General features: G+C 45.9%; 1 protein-coding gene and 2 non-coding genes across 5 annotated transcripts in view; 2 read left to right on the top strand and 1 right to left on the bottom strand.

Moving 5' to 3' along the window:
- VAC14 (VAC14 component of PIKFYVE complex) overlaps positions 1 to 23,312 on the bottom strand; it is a 128,094-nt gene that overhangs the window by 104,249 nt on the left and 533 nt on the right. For 2 of the 3 annotated variants that reach the window (XM_035282185.3, XM_035282187.3), the window contains exon 1: positions 21,106 to 21,477. The exons of the other annotated variant lie outside the window; for it this stretch is intronic. In XM_035282185.3, the coding sequence (XP_035138076.1) occupies positions 21,106 to 21,209 (104 nt within the window). In that variant the 5' untranslated portion in view covers positions 21,210 to 21,477. Of the gene's footprint in view, positions 1 to 21,105; positions 21,478 to 23,312 lie in introns of those variants that run through there. 3 annotated transcript variants of the gene reach the window in all.
- On the top strand, positions 1,014 to 1,084 carry TRNAG-GCC (transfer RNA glycine (anticodon GCC)). Its single transcript has one exon. It is a non-coding gene; the product is annotated as a tRNA-Gly (tRNA).
- On the top strand, positions 1,723 to 1,793 carry TRNAG-GCC (transfer RNA glycine (anticodon GCC)). The gene has a single exon. It is a non-coding gene; the product is annotated as a tRNA-Gly (tRNA).

Below are 23,312 nucleotides of genomic sequence, written 5' to 3'. Positions count from 1 at the left end.
TCTGGAAGTGGGATGGAGCTGGATCTTGAAGGAGGCAGGAGGAAAAGAAATGGGCCTTCCTAGCAAAAGGAACCCTGTCAGCAGACATGAGGATGGAGAAGTAGCCAACCTTGTCTGGGGCCGCTGAGAACAGGACAGCAGCGGGAAATGCGAGGATAGGCTGCTGGCGGTAACTGGGGCATCTCCAGTGAAAAGAAGAGATTTCAGGTACCAGGGAGCTGAGCATATGAAAGACTGTCTTAAGAAACCTGGAGATGCTTGTGAGATGATGGGAGGTGCGAGGGATGATACTCATGGAGCCATTGAAGGTGGAAGAGGGGTCTAGAGACCTCAGACTTTACAAAAAGTAACTGCAGGCATTCTCTCTCCTTGCTTTGCATCCAGTCATGGCAGGTACCTCGCTCAGCTGTTGCACAAACGGGGTCTCAAGCCGACTTGAACAATAGTCATGTCCAAAAGGTGTCCATGAGTCTCTGTGGTTCCAGCTCAGGAGCTTTCTAATAATTAGAGCTACGACTTTCTAGTAATTAAAAAATGTGCTGTCCTGTGAGACAGACACCAGCAGAAAGGCCGTTCAAAGAGGGGCCGGGCAGTGGTTTGGTAAAGATTTAATACAGCCAGTCATATGGAGCACCTATCATGTGCCAGGCGCTGTTCATGTAAGAGGTGACAAAACAGGTCTCGCTCTGGAGTAATGGATGTTGGAGACATGATGGATGCTTCAGGAAGGAGCTGTACAAGTGGCCTGTGAGTTGCCCCTTGCTTTTATCTTTATGAGGCTGGGACTGTGGATGAACCCACGGCTTCTGGATAGAATCTGAACTCTAGTTCATAGGCCTCAACTCCCAAAGCAGTGTACTAAGGCCTGGCAAAGATGGTTCTACATCAACTTGTCTGGTCTCCCAAACTGGACAAACCAGCCAGGTGAGACCTGATCATCTGTTAGTACCTGTCTCTTTGACAGAGACAGCCACTTACCAAAAGCCCTGCAGATGCTCTGGCAAACAGCTGGAGCATTGGTGGTTCAGTGGTAGAATTCTCGCCTGCCACGCGGGAGGCCCGGGTTCGATTCCCGGCCAATGCAATGCAGTGTTGCTTTTTTTGCCTTTTCCTGGCCAGTTTCCTGACAGAGAGATCCTGCTAAGGAGCCAATAAGTCTCTCCAACTACACTAGACCTGCAGCAGCCAAGGCTGCCCACAAATCTGGAACCACACTGCCCTGCTGAATTAGCAACAGAGCTGCTGGGTTCTCTGGAGAGGCACTCACTACTGGCTGTGGAGTCATGAACTTGATGCCTTCACCTTAAGGGAGCTTCTGCTGGGCTGTCCTCAGCCTTGGCCAGTCTTCCGCAGGAAGCTGGCATGAAACCTGAGAACAGTAAAACAGTGTAACACAAGACTAAACGCAGAATGCAGTGGGAGGACTCAAACATCACAGGGGAAAATGTCCCCCAAAGTCTTAATATACTTTTGCTCCCGAGAAAGACTCAAGCTCTAGTTTCTGTCCTGAGCTCTGAAGGCAAATCAACTGGACAAACACATGCACATCTTTGCGCTTCCTGCCTTTTCCCTCCTGCCCTGCAGTCTGAGTGTTCCATTCTTGCAACTGTGCCGATGTGGCAGCATCAGAGACTGGCTTCATATCCTGTGAATCAACTTATACGCAAGAAGGCCCAGGAATGGGGTTAAAGGGAGGTGTGCACACAGCTGCTAACATCTGCAGCACTGGTGGTTCAGTGGTAGAATTCTTACCTGCCACGCAGGAGGCCTGGGTTTGATTCCCGGCCAATGCAGCAGCAGACCTTTTATAATCCTAAGAGACTGAATTTGGGATTTCACATTGCCTTAAGTATCTATGAATCCACTCTGAGAACTGAGAATGACTTGTTTCTGGTTGGAATTCAAATGCCTTCGATGAAAACACTCAATTTCCTAAATTCTGCAAAGATCTAGAACCTCATCTCCTTGTTCTCAAAGAGTCCAGGATGTGAGGATGTGCCAAGGCCCACTAAAGCAGCTGTGCCTCTCCACGCCTACCCAGACAGCCTGCCCGGGAAGCCAGGACATGTTTCCGCTTGGTACAAGTTACGGCAGCACTAGGAGTGGGAGTGGGGACATCCTTGAGGCTTCCGCAAGGGGTCCAAAGGAAATCCAACCTGCACGGCAGCACAGGCCTGGAGCCACCTCCTCTCCTGTCTCCTTGTTTCAGGTCACAAACATTCCCTGAGCAACTGAAGAGGGAACTCCTTCCGTGTGACAGTCAGTGGATGGGAGCTATTCCCTACCTCTGAGGAGCTCTCTGCCAGGGTGGGAAGAGGAGGAAAGAAGAGAGGGCTTAAGGAATACTGTGCAAACTGAGAAAAAACATTTGGTAAGAAGAGTAGGAGGCGAGCAGGGGCAGGCTGGAAAGAGAATGATGGGTATCTGCAGGGAGGGGATGTGCTGGGACTCCATAAGGGTCAGCATCGCTGGGTTTTGAAGGATGAGTAGGTGTTCGTTCTGGAACTGTTTAGGATGAGGCTGAATAAAGGCTCAGAGGAAGGAGGACCAGGCATTTAGTTTGGAAGAAAAAAAGAGCCACAGGTGGAGGGGAAGTGGGTGACAGGGTTGGAAAGTTGCTCTCAGTCATGCGACGCAGGACCCTGGACCCTGGCAAAGGAACTGGCATTTAGCCCCAGTGGCTGTGAGGAGCTGCAGAAGGCCATGAGCCCGCAAGTGGTGTAAACTTTAGGAAGGGCAGTCTGCACTGGCGGGTGGTACAGGTTTGAATGGCACTTAGGGAGCACTGAGGAGAACGAGGAAAGTGGCTCTGATGTCAGAGTGACAGCCTGCAAGAGTCACAGGGCCTCCTGAGGGAGGACATGGGAAAGGGGGGGATTTCTGTGCTGGGCATCCCCTCCCCACCCCATCATCTTTACAAAGAGCAAATGCCTCCTTGCTTGGCACCAGCTGGAAAGCCTCTCCCACCAGAGTCCTGCTAGGACTCAACTCAGGACACCACAGGCTACTACAAAAATTCAAGCCCAGTGGCCCCAGGAACTCCAAGGTTCTACAGCCTCTGCCCCTATACTTAAGGGTAGAATATTCTTCATCTCCAAGAAAACAGGTCTCTGGCAGACAAACAATGGCTGGAGGGAAAACTCTGGAACATGTCCTCACCAATATGTCAGCCTGGAGCACACCAGGCCTGGGGTCAAGTCCTGGACCATGGGCAGGAAGAATCTGTTCCACAAATCAAGCCCACCCTCCTTATCTGACACTTGGGAAAAGCAAAACAGGGCCAGGCCGACCTCTGCAGCCTTCCTGCTGGGCTCCCAGCACAGGCTTCAACTTCAGCCAGGCCTGCCTTCTTACTGCACCCTGCCTGGTCCACTGCTGCACCTCCCATCTGCCCACTCTCTAGGAAAGCTCCTGGTCCCTTTCACAGTCTACCTGTCCCCCAAAGTCCAGCTCAAATCCAATTCCCCGCCTTCCCTGATGATCCCGTGAAGTGAGTGTAGAAGGACTCAGGACCTTCCTTCTGTGCCCAGCAACATGCTGTCGAATGTCAGCAGGTAAATTCCTTCTAACTCCTTCTCATGCATGATCCCTACCTCTACAACTCTTTTTTTTTTCCCTTTGAGACGAGTCTCGGTCTGTTGCTCAGGCTGGAGTGCAGTGGTGTGATCTCAGCTCACTACAACCTCTGCCTCTTGGGTTCAAGCGATCCTTCTGCCTTAGCCTCCTGAGTAGCTGGAATAACAGGCACCTGCCAGCACGCCTGGCTAATTTTTTGTATTTTTAGTAGAGACAGGGTTGTACCATGTTGACCAGGCTGGTCTCGAGCACCTGGCCTCAAGTGATCCACCCACCTCAGCCTCCATTATAGGTGTGAGCCACCATGCCCGGCCCCTCCACAACTTCTTGATAAACCCCTTGAGGACTGACAGGCACCATGTATCTGCACCTCTAGTACCAGGCCTCTCTCCAAGCCCAGAACTGTGTGTGCAGTAGGTGGGGCAACACCTGTCAAGCCTGGCAGGGGTGACAGGCAGTTTGAGCTGCAGGGAAAACCTGGCCAAAATCTCACACTGCTATAGTGGTGACATGGGGGTGCTTTGCAAGCCCAAACCTAGCCTACTGGGTTAATCAAGAAGGCATCTGGATGGTCTCACTCTCTAGTCTAATAATCCAGGTTAGCAGGAGTGAAGGCCATCATTATTAGGACCAGAACATGCACACTGAGAAGGGCCCAGGTCTCCAGAGCTGTGGCTGGTGGCCAGGGAAAGATGCACATATTCACATGAAGCCTGAAGGGCAGTTGAAGGTGCACTCTGACCCCTTGCTAGGTGCTCCAGAACTGCCCTAGTCAGCCAGCCTGTGATGTGGTCTTTCCACTCCACAGCGCAAGTACAGAGACAAAAAAAAAAGCAACTACAAGGGGAAGCAAAGTAAGTGAAGTTGAAAACCTGGGCATCCCCAGTTCCAGGTTTAGTGTCTCTTCAAAAGACCAAACTGTCCCTCCTTTCATCTACAGGTTGGGAGCCAGAGGTGGGGGATCTGAGGCTGAACTAGTTTTGAAGTTAATATCTGGCCCAGAAACTCTCACGATCACAAATCCCTGGAGACCTTCACTAACGCAAAGGTCATGGGCACTGCTGTCTTATACACCAGAGAAGAGAATCTGCCTCTGCCTGGTTTCCTCCAAAAGGTGCTGAAGAACTCTGGGGCAGAGGTGTCTTCTAGAGGCTGCTCAAAGCCTTCATTTTCAACTGGCCAGTGGCATTGCAGGATGGTAGGAACACCCACTCCCCAGAAGATACAAGCCCCGAGGTGGGCCAATGTCAAGCTCTTGACGCCACCCTTAATGTCTCAAAGACTGTCACATCGACTACCCACTCCCTGAAAGGAGAAGCAGCCATGGGCAATGCAAGATACATCTGGACTTTCATTACCCAAAGGAGAACCTGGGGCCACCCAGCACAGCCACAGGACCCCTTAGCCTCTGTACCACAGCATGGTGAGAGTCGCAGGTGACTATCACATGTCACACAGGGGCCACTGAGTTGACCACTTCCCAAGCACTCACACTCTGCTACATATTCCAGGGGTCAGTTATTCCTTAGGACACCTCCTTCTGAGCCATTTTTATTCCCATCTTCCAGATCTAAAACAGTCTAAAGGAAGGTCTGACATCCATACTCTTTCAACTATGCCACAGTTCCTCCCTCCCATCTCCCTGAGGCACTTCAGCTGCAAACTGAACGCATTCAATTACAGATGGCAATTCCCTTACACAGAATCAAAGCTCCCAGGTGAAACGCAGTTTTCTCTATACACTTTCCCACACTGCTTGGTCATCGTCAAGCCATTCCTCCCCATACACACGGAGTACAGATGAGGTACCTACTTGAAATGTTTTGAAATGAGGCTCTAGCAATGGTTTTCTGTTAATGCAGGAATGGAGTAAGTAACCATTAGCTGAGCACTTACTATTTGCCAGGCAATGTGCTGCATGCTTTACATACAAGATCGAACTGAAACCTTACAACAATCCATGGAGTTGAGTACCATTATACCCATTTTATAGCTTGCGGAAACTGAGGCTCAGAGAAGTTAAGAAGCATACACAGAAGAGGTGGGGGGATCCAAGATGGCCGATTAGGAGCAGCTCTGGATTGCAGCTCCCAGCAAAAGCCCGGAGGTGAGTGGACGCCACATTTCCAGATGGATTTTTATTGCCCACAGACCAGGAGATTCCCAGGCAGAGGAGCCCCATGGGTCGCCAGCAAAGCTGTTTTGGCTGGCGCAGCCGGTCTCTGCACAAAATACATGAGTCTGGGCACCATTTTAGCTGGTGATTGGAGCGCCATTTTATTAGTCACCCGTTCAACTAATAAAAAAGGGACCGAAACAGGGAGCCAGGCCAAGAGATTCCCAGGCGAAAAAGCCCCATGAATCTCCAGCGTGGCTGTTTCAGCCGGCGCAGTGGGTCGCTGCATGGGAAATCACACAGATCCCAGCACCTTTTCAAAGGGGACTGGAACACCTGGGAGACAGAGTTGCCCGTTCAACTGAAAAAAAGGAGACTGAAAGAGGGAGCCAGGCCAGGAGACTCCCCGGCAAAAAAGTGCCACGAGTCTCCAGCGGCTGTTTCAGCCGGCACAGCAGGTCTACGTACAAGAAATCACACAAATCCGGACGCCATTTCCAGTGGTGATTAGGACGCCTGGGAGACAGAGTTGCCTGTTCAACCAAAAAAAAAATAGGGGTCTGAGGCAGGGAGCCCGGTGATCATTCTCGGCTGAACCTAACCCCACAAAAAACAGCAATCTGAAACGCTCTGGATTGAGAGTTTCACAGCAGGCACAGTTGAACCCAGGACGGTCCACGTCTGTGGGGGAGGGGCGTCTGCCATTACCAAGGCACTCTGCCACTACCGAGGTAGTCTGCCATTGCCAAGGCAGCCCACAATTGCTGAGGTGGCCTGCCATTGCGGAGGCAGTTCTAACTATATCCCTATAAACAAGACTGCAGGGAAGTTCACATGGCAGCTGGGCAGAGCCCACAGCAGCTCAGCAAAGTCTCTGTAGACTGTGACTAGGCTGCCTCCTCACTGGGCAGGGATGCCCTGAAAAAAGGCAGCAGCACAACGGAAACTTATAAAGCCCTAACACCCTGGGACAGAGCACCTGGGGAAAAAAAGGCGTTAATGGGCTGGGTGCGGTGGCTCATGCCTGTAATCCCAGCACTTTGGGAGGCCGAGGCGGGTGGATCACGAGGTCAAGAGATCGAGACCATCCTGGCCAATATGGTAAAACCCTGTCTCTACTAAAAATACAAAAAATTAGCTGGGCATGGTGGCGCATGCTGTAATCCCAGCTACTCAGGAGGCTGAGGCAGGAGAATTGCCTGAACCCAGGAGGTGGAGGTTGCGGTGAGCCGAGATCGAGCCATTGCACTCCAGCCTGGGTAACAAGAGCAAAAGTCTACCTCAAAAAAAAAGGGCGTTAATGAATTCTGCTGCAGCAGACTTAAATGTACCTGCAAAGCAACTCTGAATGGAACAACAGAGCTCACAGCTCAGCACCTGAGCTCCTATAAGAGACAAGACTGTCTCCTCAAGCAGCTCCCTGACCCTCATATATTCAGAGTCACCTCATAAAGGAGAGCTCAGAATGACATGTGGCGGGTATCCTTCTGGGACAAAGATAGCAGAAAAAGAAACTGGCAGCAACCCCTACTGTTTTGCAGCCGCTGCAGGTGATCCCCAGGCAAGCAGGGCCTGGAGTGGACTTCAGCAGTCCTACAGCAGAGGGGCCTGAATGTTAGAAGGAAAACTAAGAAACAGAAAGAAATAACTTCATCATCAACAAACTGGACGTCCACTCAGAGACCCCATCTGAAAGTCAACAACTACAAAGACCACAGGTAGATAAATCCACAAAGACGGGAAGAAACCAGCGCAAAAAGGATGAAAACACCCAAAACCAGAATGCCTCTCCTCCTCCAAGGGATTGCAACTCCTCACCAGCTAGGGAACAACGATGGATGGAGAATGAGTCTGGTGAATTGACAGAAACAGGCTTCAGAAGGTGGGTAATAAGAAACTTCTCTGAGCTAAAAGAACATGTTCTAACCCAATGCAAAGAAACTAAGAACGCTGAAAAAAAGTTTGACGAAATGCTAACAAGAATAAACAGCTTAGAGAGGAATACAAATGAATTGATGGAGCTGAAAAACACAACACGAGAACTTTGCATACACAAGTTTCAATAGCTGAACTGACCAAGCAGAAGGATATCAGAGGTCGAAGATCAACTCAATGAAATAAAACAAGAAGGCAAGATTAGAGAAAAAAGGGTAAAAAGAAATGAACAAAGTCTCCAAGAAATATGGGACTATGTGAAAAGACTTAATCTACGTTTGACAGGTGTACCTGAATGTGACAGAGAGAATGAATCCAAGCTGGAAAATACTCTTCAGGATATTATCCAGGAAAACTTCCATAACCTAGCAAGACAGGCCAATATTCAAGTCCAGGAAATACAGAGAACACCACAAAGATATTCTTCAGGAAGAGCAACCCCAAGGCACATAATCATCAGATTCACCAGGGTTGAAATGAAGGAGAAAATGCTAAGGGCAGCCAGAGAGAAAGGTCAAGTCACCCACAAAGGGAAGCCCATCAGACTCACAGTGAATCTCTCAGCAGAAACCCTACAAGCCAGAAGAGAGGGGGGGCCAATATTCAACATCGTTAAAGAAAAGAACTTTCAACCTAGAATTTCATTTCCAGCCAAACCAAGTTTCATAAGTGACGGAGAAATAAAATCCTTTATGAACAAGAAATTGCTCAGAGATTTCATCACCACCATGCCTGCTTTAGAAGAGCTCCTGAAAGGAGCACTAAACAGAGAGAGTACCAGCCACCCCAAAAACATACAAAATGGTAAAGAGCATTGACACAATGAAGAAACTGCATCAACTAATGGGCAAAACAGCCAGCGGGCATCAAAATGGCAGGATCAAATTCACACATAACAATATTAACCTTAAATGTAGATAGGTTAAATGCCGCAATCAAAAGACACAGACTGGCAAATTGGATAAAAAGCCAAAACCCATCAGTGTGCTCTATCTAGGAAACCCAGGTCACATGCAAGGATATATAAAGGCTCAAAATAAAGGGATGGAGGAAGATTTACCAAGCAAATGGAGAGAAAAAAAAAAGCAGGAGTTGCAATCCTAGTCTCTAATAAAATAGACTAAACCAACACAGATCAAAAGAGACAAAGAGGGTCATTACATAATGGTAAAGGGATCAATAGAACAAGAAGAGCTAATGATCCTAAATATATATGCACTCAATACAGGAACACCCAGATACATAAAGCAAGTTCTTAATAAATTACAAAGAGACTTAGACTCCCACACAATAACAGTGGGAGACTTTAACACTCCACTGTCAATATTAGACAGATCAAAGAGACAGAAAATTAACAAGGATATCCAGGACTTGAACTCAGACCTGGATCAAGCAAACCTAACAGACATTTACAGAACTCTCCACCCCAAATCCATGGAATATACATTCTTTTCAGCACCACACCACACCTACTCTAAAACTGATCACATAATTGGAAGTAAATCACTCCTCAGCAAATGCAAAAGAACGGAAATCATAACAAACAGTCTCTCAGACCACAGTGCAATCAAGTTAGAACTCAGAACTCAGAAACTAACTCAGAACTGCACAGCTTCATGGAAACTGAACAACTGGCTCTTGAATGTTGACCGGATAAACAATAAAATTAAGGCAGAAATAAAGATGTTCTTCAAAACCAATGAGAACGAAGACACAACATACCAGAATCTCTGGGACATATTTAAAGTGGTGTCTACAGGAAAATTTGTAGCAATAAATGCCCACATGAGAAGCAAGGACAGATCTAAAATTGACACCCTATCATCAAAATTGAAAGAGCTAGAGGAGCAAGATCAAAAAAACTCAAAAGCTAGCAGAAGACAAGAAATAACTAAGATCAGAGCAGAACTGAAGGAGACAGAGACACAAAAAATCCTTCAAAAAATCAATAAATCCAAGAGCTGGTTTTTTGAAAAGATCAACAAAATAGACCACGAGCCAGATTAATAAAAAAGAAAAGAGAGAAGAATCAAACAGATGCAATAAAAAACGATACAGGGGATATCACCACAGATTCCACAGAAATTCAAACCATCATCAGAGATATTACAAACAACTCTATGCACATAAACTAGTAAACCTGGAAGAAATGGATAAATTCCTGGACACTTGCATCCTCCCAAGCCTAAACCAGGAAGAAGTCAAAACCCTGAATAGACCAATAACAAGGACTGAAGTTGAGGCAGCAATTAATAGCCTACCAACCAAAAAAGTCCAGGTTCAGATGGGTTCACAGCCAAATTCTACCAGATATACAAAGAGGAGCTGGTACCATTCCTTCTGAAACTATTCCAAAAAATCCAAAAAGAGGGAATCCTTCCCAAATAATTTTATGAGACCAACATTATCCTGATACCAAAACCCGGCAGAGACGCAACAAGAAAAGAAAACTTCAGGCCAATATCCATGATGAACATAGATGCAAAAATCTTCAATAAAATACTGGCAAACCGATTGCAACAGCACATCAAAAAGCTTATCCACCATGATCAAGTAGGCTTCCATCTCAGGGATGCAAGGCTGGTTCAACATATGCAAGTCTATAAATGTAATTTGCCACATAAACAGAACCAAAGACAAAAATCACATGATTATCTCAATAGATGCAGAGAAGGCTTCTGACAAAATTCAACAGCGCTTTATGCTAAAAACCCTCAATAAACTAGGTATTGATGGAACGTATCTCAAAATAATAAAAGCTACTTACAACAAACCAACAGCCAGTATCATACTGAATGGGCAAAAACTGGAAACATTCCCTTTGAAATCTGGCACTAGATAAGGATGCCCTCTCTCACCACTCCTATTCAATATAGTATTAGAAGTTCTAGCCAGAGCAATCAGGCAAGAAAAATAAATAAAGGATATTCAATTAGGAAAGGAGGAAGTCAAATTGTCTCTATTTGCAGACAACATGATTGTATATTTACAAGACCCCATTGTCTTGGCCCAAAATCTCCTGAAACTGATAAGCAACTTCAGCAAAGTCTCAGGATACAAAATCAATGTCCAAAAATCAAATGCATTCCTATACACCAATAGCAGACTTAAAGAGAGCCAAATCAAGGAAGAACTGCCATTCACAATTGATACAAAGAGAACAAAATACCTAGGAATACAACTAACAAAGAACATAAAGGACCTCTTCAAGGAGAACTACAATGCACTGCTCAATGAAATAAGAGATGACACAAACAGATGGGGAAACATTCCATGCTCATGATTAGGAAGAATCAATAATGCAAAAATGGCCATACTGCCCAAAGTAATTTACAGATTCTATGCTGTACCCATCAGGTTACCAATGACCTTCTTCACAGAACTGTAGAAACCACCTTAAACTTCATATGGAACCAAAAGAGAGTCTGCATAGCCAAGTAAATTCTAAGCAAAAAGAACAAAGCTGGAGGCATCACCCTACCTCACTTCAAACTATACTACAAGGCTACAGTAATCAAAACAGCATGGTACTGGTACCAAAGCAGCATGGTACTGGTACCAAAACAGACATATAGACCAATGGAACAGAACAGAGGCCTCAGAGGCAACGCTACACATCTACAAGCATCTGATCTTTGACAGACCTCACAAAAACAAGCAATGAAGGAAAGGATTCCTTGTTTAATAAATGGTGTTCAGAAAATTGGCTAGCCATGTGCAGAAAGCGGAAACTGGACCCCTTCCTGACATCTTACACTAAAAGTAACTCCACATGGATTAAAGACTTAAACGTAAGATCTAACACCATAAAAACCCTAGAAGAAAATCTAGGCAAAACCATTGAGGACACAGGCATAGGCAAGGACTTCATGCCTAAAACATCAAAAGCATTGGCAACAAAAGCCAAAATAGACAAATGGTACCTAATCAAACTCCACAGCTTCTGCACAGCAAGAAAAACAGACATTAGAGTGAACTGGCAACCAACAGAATGGGAAAACATTTTTCAATCTACCCATCTGACAAAGGGCTAATATCCAGAATCTACAAAGAACTAAAACAGATTTAGAGAAAAAAACAAGCCCTTCAAAAGTGGGTGAAGGATATGAACAGACACTTTACAAAAGAAGACATACATGAGGCCAAGAAACATATGAAAAAATGCTCATCATCACTGGTCATTAGAGAAATGCAAATCAAAACTATACTGAGGTACCATCTCACACCAGTAGAATGGCGATCATTAAAAAATCTGGAGACAACAGATGCTGGAGAGGATGTGGAGAAATAGGAACACTTTTACACTGTTGGTAGGAGTGTAAATTAGTTCAACCATTGTGGAAGACAGTGTGGAGATTTCTTAAGGACTTAGAAATACAAATTCCATTTGACCCAGCAATCCCATTACTAGGTATACATCCAAAGGATTATAAATCGTTCTATTATAAGGACACATATGCACACAAATATTCATTGCAGCACTGTTTACAATAGCAAAGACTTGGAACCAACCCAAATGCCTATCGATGATAGACTATACAGGGAAAATGTGGCACATGTACACCATGGAATACTATGCAGCCATAAAAAAGGATGAGTTCATGTCCTTTGTAGGGACATGGATGAACCTGGAAACCATCATTCTCAGCAAACTGACACAAGAACAGAAAATCAAACACTGCATGTTCTCACTCATAGGCGGGAGTTGAACAATGAGAACACATGGACACAGGGAGGGGAGCATCACACACTCTGGGGTCTGTGTTGGGGAGAAACAGGGGAGGGACAGTGGGGGGTGGGGAGTTGGAGAGGGATAACATGGGGAGAAATGCCAGATATAGGTGATGGGGAGGAAGGCAGCAAATCACACTGCCATGTGTGTACCTATGCAACAATCTTACATGTTCTTCACATGTACTCCAAAACCTAAAATGGGATAAAAAAAGAGAAGCATACACAAAGTCATGCAAATTGTAGCTGATGGATCTAAAAACCAAATCAAGGTTTTATTAACCTCAAGGTCTAAAATCTTACCCACTGTATTACACTAGCCCCCTCCCCAAATGGCAAAGCTACCACTAGCTGGATGCCCACTGTGTGCCAAGCATGCTACATTTGTGATTTCATTTAACTCCAATCCCATGTCATTTGGTAATATCCCCATGTCCCAACCTCTGTGCTAGGTGGCAGAGGTTTTAGCCACTGACCTCAGGTTCCCATGTGTTCAGAGGAGAATCCTCAGCTGTAAGGTGGGTTTAATCACTACAATGACTTTACAGTGCTTTTAGAGAATTAAATTAGATAATCACATATCGTGCTCTCTATTGCACATGTTCAAATAACAATATTAGTGCAAAGTCAGAATCAGAGACAAGCTGTGGTCTTATACACACCACACGAGGTTGTGTTCATTCCCTAAGTGTTGGCTGAGCAGCCACAGTGCTCCTGGCTCCAAGACAGATGTAAAGATAAACCTGTGGGTGACATTTATTCCTGTGTTGTGAAACTCAGTACGGACTTGGGGCTGCTGCTGTTTCCCCCTGCAAGTCCAACTATCCGTCCCGGTTCTCTCTACAACACACCACACTCGGGTGGCATATCCAGGCAGCAGTGTCCCAAACAGCATCTGGGTAAACATCTCTGCCAGCTGCTTTGCTGAGGATTTACGTAATTTGGTTTCCCCTGGCACACCAGTCTCCAAAACTGAATGAGAAAAGTGGAACATCTGCCTCTGAGGAAGAACCAATGCCCTTTTGAAAAGGCCTAGGAATGAACTGATCAGAAATGAGCATGTATGACGTGGGAATGAGCACGTACTGAGCAAACAGTGGATCCAACCAATGGAAAAAGCTATAAAGAAGAAGCGAGAGTCGCAGACAGCAGAGGCCTGTTTTGATCGCGGGTGAGGACGTTGCGACCACCGAATAAGCACTTCCCTCATGCTGTAACAAAACAGCACTAATTTAAGAACTGAAGCACAATTCACATAGCATAAATTCACTCTTTTAGCATGGAGACATCAGCAGATTTTCGTATATTCACAAAATTGTGCAACCATCATCATCATCAATTGCAGAGCATTTTTTTACCACCTCCAAAAGAAACCCTGCACCTGCTAGCCGTCACTCCCTGTTCCCCGGAATCTCCACCCTGAGCCCTAGGCAACCCAGGTCTACTTTCTGTTTCCACAGATTTGCCTGTTCTGGCCATTTCATATAAATCAAATCACACAACATGTGCCCTTTCACGGTTGGCTTCTTTCACTTCACATAATGTTTTCAAGGGGCATTTTTTTTTTTTTTTTTTGAAGATAAGAAAACTGAGGCCCAGAGACGTTAAACCAGAGAGCAGAAAATCAAATGCTCACAGGGACCAGGCAGGAGATGCAGGGGGCAGCCCCAGCAGGTAAAAGAGGCTCTGGTTAACCTGCCAACAGGTGGCAAAGCTCCTGCCGATTTGCTTTGCACGAATGCAGGCCCCCAGAGCCACATCGCCCAATCAATAAGATAACCCAGAAACCTGAATTTCACTGTGAAATTTCTCAATTTAAAATACTATGTGATCCAGGCTGAACCAAACAGGTCCACATGGTGGTCACAGCCCCTAGAGGCCAGCCTGTGACCCTGGGATTAAGCAATTTACACAGGGACCCACTGCTGATAAACAGCCAAGCTAGGTGGAATTCTGACCTGCACTCCAAAAATTACCTTGAGCCACTGGGTAATAAATACAGTATGTGCCACCCAAGGACATTTTGGTCAACAACAGACTGCATATTCCACAATGGTCCCGTGATGATAATATTGTATTTTTACTATACCATTCCTATGCTCAGATATATTGAGGTACACAAATACCACTGTGTTACAATTGCCTAAGTACTGAGCAATCACATGCTGTGCAGGTTTGTGGACTAGGGACAACAGGCTCTACCATAGGCCCTGGGTGTGTGGCAGGCTGTACCATCTAAGTCTGTGTGAGTACGGTCTATGTTGTTCACACAATGATGAAACTGCCCAACAACAAATTTCTCAGAACGCATCCCCCTGAAGCGACACATGACTCCAGTGTCTTCCCCACAGACGTAGTAAGCTTAGAAGAACCAGGTCAAACCCTACAGTGCAACCTTTGACTGTTCACAGAGCTCCAGGGACTCATGTCCCCCATAGCCAGCAGCCAGGGAGGCGTGATTCAGGAGCTTTGCTCCCAGCAGCTCTGCTCCCAGAATGCCCCGTGAGAGCTTTGGGTTCTCAGGGGGCATGGCCTGGGCCACCTAGCAGGGCATTTGCATTTGCTGGCTTTTGAACTCAAAGCCCAAGGACAGGGTCAGGTGTGTTCAGGGAGGTAGGACCACAGAGGGAACTCAAAGCTCAGGACCACTAGAGACTCGACCATGAGTGGTGCTGTCTCTTCCCAGCCAGCAGTGAGACAGTGCAGGCCCCGCCTCCACGATGCCTGGCAGAGCAAGCACCCACCATACTGATCCGAGGGCCGGCTAGCATTTCTCCCCCACGTTAGACTCTTCTGGGAAGACAGCGTGGCATCTTCCCACCCTTTTTATTATGACTGATCAATGACTATATTAAAATTGAAAAGCCACAAAACCGGAAACAGCCATTATAAAAATCCTAACCTGAATGCCGTAGCCTATAGGAAATTGTGTGGTAATGTGGGAATAAGGCTGTAGGGGCTAATGTTCTCCAGGACTTGTGCACAACTGGCTCCCAACATTCAGCCAGTTAGTGTGGTCACTTAACACACTGGTGGTCTTAAGATTCTGGATCCAGAGGTCCTTGAGCTGAGACAAGCATCCATCTCTGCATTTTTAGTGGCTGAGAGGCTTGTCATCATGATACAATCCCCTCTCATTTGTGGTTTCTCTTTTTTTTGAGATGCAGTCTCGCTCTGTTGCCCAGGCTGGAGTGCAGTGGTGTGATCTCGGCTCACTGCAAACTCTGCCTCCCGGGTTCAAGTGATTCTCCTGCTTCAGCCTCCCAAGTAGCTGGGACTACAGGTGCATACCACCAGGCCCAGCTCATTTATTTCTGTATTTTTAGTAGAGACGGGGTTTCACCATGTTAACCAGGATGGTGTCAATCTCCTGACCTTGTGATCCACCCGCCTCAGCCTTCCAAACTGCAGGGATTACAGGTGTGAGCCACTTCGCCCGGCCTATTAGTAGTTTTTAAATCCTCACTGGGACACCTTATGCAGGACTGGCTCTGTCGTCTGAGCTCTGGAGAACTGAAAGTGGCAGCTAAAACCACCATGGAGATGTGCAAGGATGAAATTCCTTTCATGATAAGCATGTTCCCTTTTTGGTAGGGAAAACCAGTCATGCAATGGGTACGTTTTACACACATGAACCTGACTTTTCTAGCTAGGTTCTAGCTGTAAAACCATGAGAAGATTACTTAATCTCAAGAAGCCTGTTTCCTCATCTGTAAAATGGGGTAACCCCGCCATGCTCATACGGCAGCCATGCAAAATAAATCAGATGAGGGGTATATGACGGCCAACGGGAAGCTTTTCTATATCCTCCCAACAGTCCAAAATGGGGCAGATCGGCACTTTACATACATGCACTCCCAGGCTTCACTATGATCACTGTGATGGACTGAACTGTCCCCCAGCCCCCAAATTCATATATTCAAGTTCTGATCCACAATGTATTTGGAGGGAGGGCCTATAACGAAGAAATTAAGGTTAAAAGAGGTCATAAGGGCAGGGCCCTTGATTCCATAGGATCAGTGTCCTTATAAGAGGAGAAACGAACTGGGGCAGTAGCTTGTGCCTGTAATCTCAGCGACTGCTTGAGGCCAGGCATTCAAGACTAGCTGGATGTGGCGGTGTGTGCCTTTAGTCCTAGCTACTTGGGAGGCTGAGGTGGGAGGATAGCTTGAGCCCAGTTCAAGGCTGCAGTGGGCTGTAATTGCACCACTGCATTCCAACCTAGATGACAGCAAGACCTGTCTCTAAAAGAAAAAAAAAAGAGAGACACTAGAACCACCACCTCACCCTCCTTATCCAAAAGAAGAGGTCATATGGATCCAAATCACACACATGAGATGGCAACTGCCTAGAAGCTAAAAGAAGCCTCAGGATGAAACCTACTTTACTGACATATTGATCTTGGATTTCCCAGCCTCCAGAACTACAAGAAATACATTTCTGTTCTTTAAACCATCTAGTCTGTGGTATTTTGTTATGGCAGCCCCAGCAGACTAATACAGTGTATTCCATCTTCTGGAGATTGAATCAAACCCTACCATGATGGCCACCCTCAGGCTAACAGAGAAGCTGTGGGTTGACTATTTGATCTGGGAAAGCCAGGGGCAAACCATATGAGCAGTTAGTGCTTCAGCCTTCTGCTAACACCTGCCAAGTGCTGGCAAGCCCTGAGCATATGAAGATAATATGGAGGCGTGGATCCTGCCTTCAGGAAATTCACAGTCTGGGCAGGGTGGCAGATTCTGAAACAATGGCAGGACAGTTGTAATAGTCTTCTATTTTCTACAGTAATAATTACCACAATCTTAGTGGCTTAGAATAATATATAGTTGGCCAGGCACCCTGGCTCATGCCTGTAATCACAGCACTTTAGGAGGCCACAGTGGGAGTACTGTTTGAGCCTAAGAGTTCAAGACCAGCCTGGGCAACATAGCGGGACCCCACCTCTATAAAAGAAATTTAAAAATTAAGACAATTCAAGAACAACACATTTATTACTATGGGTCTTACTAAGCTAAAACCAAGATGTTGGCAGGCTATGCTATTTTCTGAAGCTTTGGGGGAAAATCCATTTTCTTGCCAGTTTCTAGAGGCTGCCTGCATTCCTTGGCTGGTGGTTCCCTTCCACCTTCAAAGCCAGCGATGACTGGGTAAGTCTTCTCACATCACATCACTCTGACACTGACTCTTCTGGTTAGGGTTACACTGGGCCTACCTTGATAATCCCAGATAACCTCTCTATTTTAAGGTCAGTGATTAGCGACCTTAATTTCCCACGGCCATGTAACATAACATAACATATTCACAGGCTCCAGGGATTAGGATGGGGCAAATATGGGAGGCTATCATTCCCCCTACCCAAAAGTAGTAAGAGCAGTACTGACAGATGACAACTATGTTATATACATATGTTACAATTATGACAGTTATATAAGAATTCTCTCTATATATAGTTTATAACAATTACAATATGACCAGTACTGCATTAAGTACTTGATGTGGTTTGGATCTGTGTCCCTACCAAATCTCTTGTCTAACTGCCCCATCTCCAACAAGTTCCCAGTGTTGGAGAGGGGGCTGGTGGGAGGTGGGTGGATCATGGCGGTGGATTTCTCCCATGATGATGAATGGCCCAGCACCAACTCCTTGGTGCAGTTCTTGTGATAGTGAGTTCTCAAGAAATGTGGCTGTTTAAAAGTATGCAGCACCTCCCTGCTCACTCTCTTTTGCTCCTGCTCCCGCCATGTGAGACGCCTTGCTCCCTCTCTGCCCTCCATCATGACTGGAAGCGTCCTGGGGCCTCCCCAGCAGCAGAAGCCACTATGCTTCCTGTACAGCTTGCAGAACTGTGAGCCAAATCAATCTCTTTTCTGCATAAATTATCCAGTCTCAGGTATTTGTTTACAGCAGTGGAAGAAGGTACTAATGCAGCACTTGATAACATTAGCTCAAACAACTCTATACATATTATTGTTATTATTCCCATTTTACAGATGAAGAAACTGAGACAGAGGTTAATTAGCTTACTTAGGCTCACCTAGCCAGAAAATGGGAGCTCGAACCTCAGCTCCAGAGCCTGCTCTTAACCACCATGCCATGCAGCTTCTCAAGAAATAGGGTGTCTTAAAAGGGGCCGCTTACCTAAGAACAGGACTAAGCACTTTCATTTAGGGAGCACACGAACTGACTCTTCTACACTACACAGATAATGCCAACATTCAGACTCTTACTGGGCATCTGCAGTCTGATTAATGAGAGATTAATTAATAGTCTGTGTTTGATGAGGGTCACTCTGACCAGGCCAAATAAAGAATATATTAAAACATACAATAGCCTATGTGTACCTAACACACAGAAAGTGTTCAGACACACAGAAGGCTGGTAAAGCACAGACAGTTAAGTCAGTATCTGTCTCTAAGCAATTTGTGAAGCACAGGCTTTGAGGAAGGCACCAAACTAACTGGCCATTCTTCATTCTGCCCACGATTGGAGAAGGCTGGAGAGGGTCTTTGAGGCTGGTGCTTCTCAAACTTTAAGGTGCACGCAATTACTCAGGGATCTTGTTAAAATGCAGATTGACTCCACAGGTCTGGAGCAAAGCTGGAAAGCCTCTAACAAGCTCCCAGGTGATCCTGATGCTGCCATCTGTAGGCCATGCTTTTGAGCATCAAAGTCCTTAGCCTGCAATGTTATTTCGCCGCTGAAAATGTGTGGTCATTCCTTTGTTTGGACATCAACCATCAAGTGCTGCCAGGCACTATGCTAAGTGTTGAGGATAAATAAAACATACATCAGCAGAACTCTGTGCTCTTAAGGAGTTCACAGTTCAGTTAAGGCACTAGTGAGTTTCTCCAAATTCCACAAATCAACGGCGATGTCCAATACAAAAGGAACTCCATCAAAGACAAAACCCTTACAGATCTGTCTCGAGTGAGAACAGATAGACAGGTGGTGCTGGAAACAACAATAATGTTCAGACGAATACCTCTCTCCTCAAGGACTCAACAGATGACTCAAGCTATCATAAAACCAGATATTCCTGAGAAGGAGAGTGGGTGAGGGACAAAACTAGGTGTCAAAGCAACTTCAAAGCCACCAAAACTCCATGGACACGGAACCATGCCTATATATCATCTCTGGGTCCCTCTATTCAGTTTGGCAATGTGCAATAAGACTTGCTAGCATTTGTTAGAGTCAGGTAGAAACAAAAAGCTATATAAAAGTTCAGTTAAGGCACTAGTGAGTTTCTCCAAATTCCACAAATCAACAGCGATGTCCAATACAAAACGAACTCCATCAAAGAGCAGTTAAGAAAGTGACGTCTGACGAGAGAAGCAGCTAGATGTCGGTGGACATACTGAGTATGAGGGCTGAATGGAGGCAGGGTGGGGAGTTTCTTATCAAAGTCCAAATCCCTTAGTTTAGGAGGAAATTAAAATCCAAAGCAACATTTGGATTACAAACAGCAGTTCTTAACCTGGGCAATTTTGCTCCTTCAGGGGACATGTGGCAATGTCTGAAGACATTTTTGACTGTTAAAACAGATAGAGTGCTACTGGCATCCAGTTGGAAGAGGTCAGAGATGCTGCTACAAACCCTGGAAGCCACAGGATAGTCCACTACAACTAAGAATCATCTATCTGTCCCAAAATGTGAATGGTGCAGAGGCTGAGAAACCCTGAGTTAAGGAATTTGCCCCAGGTTAAAGAATGAATGTCACTCCATGGAATAGATTAGAGCAGTCCAACAGAACACCCTGCAACGATGGAAACAGTCTATAATCCGTGCTGCTCAATGTAGCCAGCAGCTACATGTGGCTATTGAACACTTGAAATACAGGTAGTATGACTGAGAAACTAAAGTTATCTTTAATAATTGAAATTTATAATAGCTATGCATGGCCAATGGGTACTCTACTGGACATTAGAGAACTACAATCTACCTTTTCTGACTTCCGGACTGGTGTTTTTCCCGTTTCACAGCCTGCTTTTTTCCACTCTTCTGAAATCACTCAACTCACTTGAGTTTAACCCTATGATGTGACTGCCAAAAAAACCCCACAAAAGTAAAAATAATACTGCAGCAAAATAAATAAATAAATAAAACATTCGCAGTTAAACATTCGCTGTTTTGTGTATTGGGAAATAAAGTAAAATATCCGTTCATTGTTACACATACATGTAACAGGACTGCAGAAGCAAGAAAGGTCAAATTATTTCTACTTCCGCTTGCAGGGAAGGGTGTTATAACACAGATAAAACAAACAGCTCTCTGAGTCTTGAGATCATGAGGGTTCCGACTTGATTTCTCTACGTGGTCACTAACAGTCTGTTTCACTTCTCAGAAGCTGAAACCAGCTGGTCAGCATCACCCGCATAATTCTCCAGCTTCTGACTTCTCTCCCACCAAAGACACAACTCTCTCATTGGCTGGCTTGGGTGACACCGCACCGAAGACTCACCATGTGCCATGCACTGTGCCAAGCACTACTCACACATTATGTCACTTCATTCTCAGTGCAGCCCTTTGTGGAACCGAGAGGTTAAAGAACTGGGACCAAATCACATAGCCAGTCAGGAGTAAAGCGGGGACTCCCAGATGACTCCCAATCTGCTCTTAAACACTGCACTAAGGTAAGGGCCTGAAACCTGGGAAAGTAACACTGGCTGGGAAGGCGTGAGTAGTCTCCCTGGGGAGCAGAGCAGTCAAGGGCTGCATAGCCAGGGAGGAGTCCTGACAGCTCTTACTTCTCAATTTCCAGCGCTGCCACCTTCCGCTTTTCGTATAGCTTGTCATTGAGGGCGCGCACGATGTTAGGCGTGAGCGGCGCGAAATCCTTCTCCGGGTTCATGGTGAAAGCTCCGGGAGCCTCGCTACTCCTTAGCCGGCGGCTGCCGGGGCCGCGCCGGAGCCAGGGGAATCTGCGGCTCCGCGCTGCCCCCGGCGCCGGCGCATGGACCACGCCGCTCCGGGCTTGTCTGCCTTGCCCCGCCGCTGCCCTCTGGAACCCGGGCCTGGACCCTGCTCCAGCACACCTGACCCTGGCCGCCTAATAGCTCCCGCCCGGCACTAGCAGCACTTATGGGACAGCGGCCATATTACTCGGGTCACATGACTCTACAGCACTTCCGCCTTCCGCCGCGAGGACCCGCCTTTTTCCAGCCACGCCCCCACCGCGGGCCGCGTGTGGATTAACCACGCCCTCGCAAGACTCCACCCCCACGCGCACAACATCCTGGCTGGGCGCCGGGTAGCTGGAGTTCGGTTTGAGACGTGCTTTAATGGGTGTGTATCTCCCGTCCAATTGATGGCACGTGGTGGGCTTCTGTAGATGTTCGTGAGATCGAATGGGTTCCTGGAGTCTGATTCACTTAACATGATTTATTCAATACTCACCGAATTCACTGGTTCATTCAGTACGTGGTCACTTACCAGTTTTGTAGATGCCCATGTTTCCCTAACTGGAGTTAACACCGTCATCACTTTCACCATATTTTAGCCACTTGTATTAATACTATATCTATTTAATGTTTTCCTCAAATCAATTCACTAAAATAAAAACCCTTAAATCTCTTTTAGTTTTGCTTATGCCCTAAAATAATGTTTGAATAGGTATATTTTTTCTAAACACATCAAAATAAATTCTCAGTTAAAAATGGCACTACCTGTCTACCACCTAAGATCTCAGTTACCAACAGTGTCTGTCACCCCACCATTTGGGACTTGAGGTGTGTTTACCACGCTCTGATGCCTAGGAGGGCTGGTTACAGACAGATAGAAAGGCCCCAGATTTGCTGAGTGCAGGTCTCTAGATGTGTCCCCTGGAAAGCAGCCCCTTCAAATGCTTTGGGAATCACACTACATCGTGGAACAGAAATCCCAACTATGTGGCCAAATATTTAAAGGCAATTTATGGCTGGAGTGTGGTAAACATGCAGTGACAGAAAGATGAATCAGACTTTATCATAAGCTTTCAGAGTGAACAGGGACTTAGGACAAGGGCTAGATTACAGTGGAGCTCAAATAATATCAAATATAAACAGTTTTAGAATAGATGGTGATACTCTTCTCTAATGAATGAAAGGTGCTTTATAACAATCTTGAAAATGGAATATTATCCTCAACTCATAGATCAGAAACAGGGACACAACGAATGAATGGCAAAGGTAGGCAGAATTCTAGAACGACCTCCAATATTCCCACCCCTTTGTGTACATGACTGTATTATCCCCTTTTTCAGTGTGAACAAGACTTGTAAACATAATGGGCTGTGTATCACTCACATGATTATATTATTCAATATTGCAGAAGAGATTTTGCAGATGTAATTAAGGTCCCTAGTCAGCTGACATTGAATTAATAAGAGAGATTAACTTGGGTGGGCCCGACTGAATCAAATGAGTACTTAAAAGAGATGAGAAGAAATCTCAAGTGGAAGAGAGACTCTCTTGTAAGGATTTTAGTCACATGGCCACAAGGAAATGAATTTTGCCAACACACTGAGGGTCCTTGGAAGCAGATCTTTCCATAGTTGAGCCTCCTGATGAGGATGCAGCTGGCCAGCACCTTGATTTCAGCCTCGTGGAACCCTGAGCTGAGAATCCAGGTCACACCAGACTCTCAACCCAGGGAAACTGTGGGCTAATGTTTGTATTGTTTTAAACTCCTAGTTTTGTGGAATTTGTTATGCAGCCATAGAAAATGAATACAAAGGCTAATCCCAAACTCAGCAAGTCATGAAGATAGGGTGTCTAGAACAATCCATAAAAAGTGTATTTTCCTGTACTGGTGGGGTTTTCACAGCTGTTAAAATCTTCGCCAACACAATCCTATCAATGAACGTAGGTGCACTAACAAGCGGTAGTAGTACTGCCAAGGACATCTCCAAATGTCTTGCAAAGTTTGATTTTAGGATTTTGATGATGGTTGCTGCAAAACACTGAAAAAATGTAAA

The sequence above is a fragment of the Callithrix jacchus genome, chromosome 20 (genome assembly GCF_049354715.1).
Source record: "Callithrix jacchus isolate 240 chromosome 20, calJac240_pri, whole genome shotgun sequence".
Taxonomy (NCBI): Eukaryota; Metazoa; Chordata; class Mammalia; order Primates; family Cebidae; genus Callithrix; species Callithrix jacchus.
The sequence above is the reverse complement of the archived record's forward strand: the minus strand, read 5'-3'. Positions and strand labels throughout refer to the sequence as shown.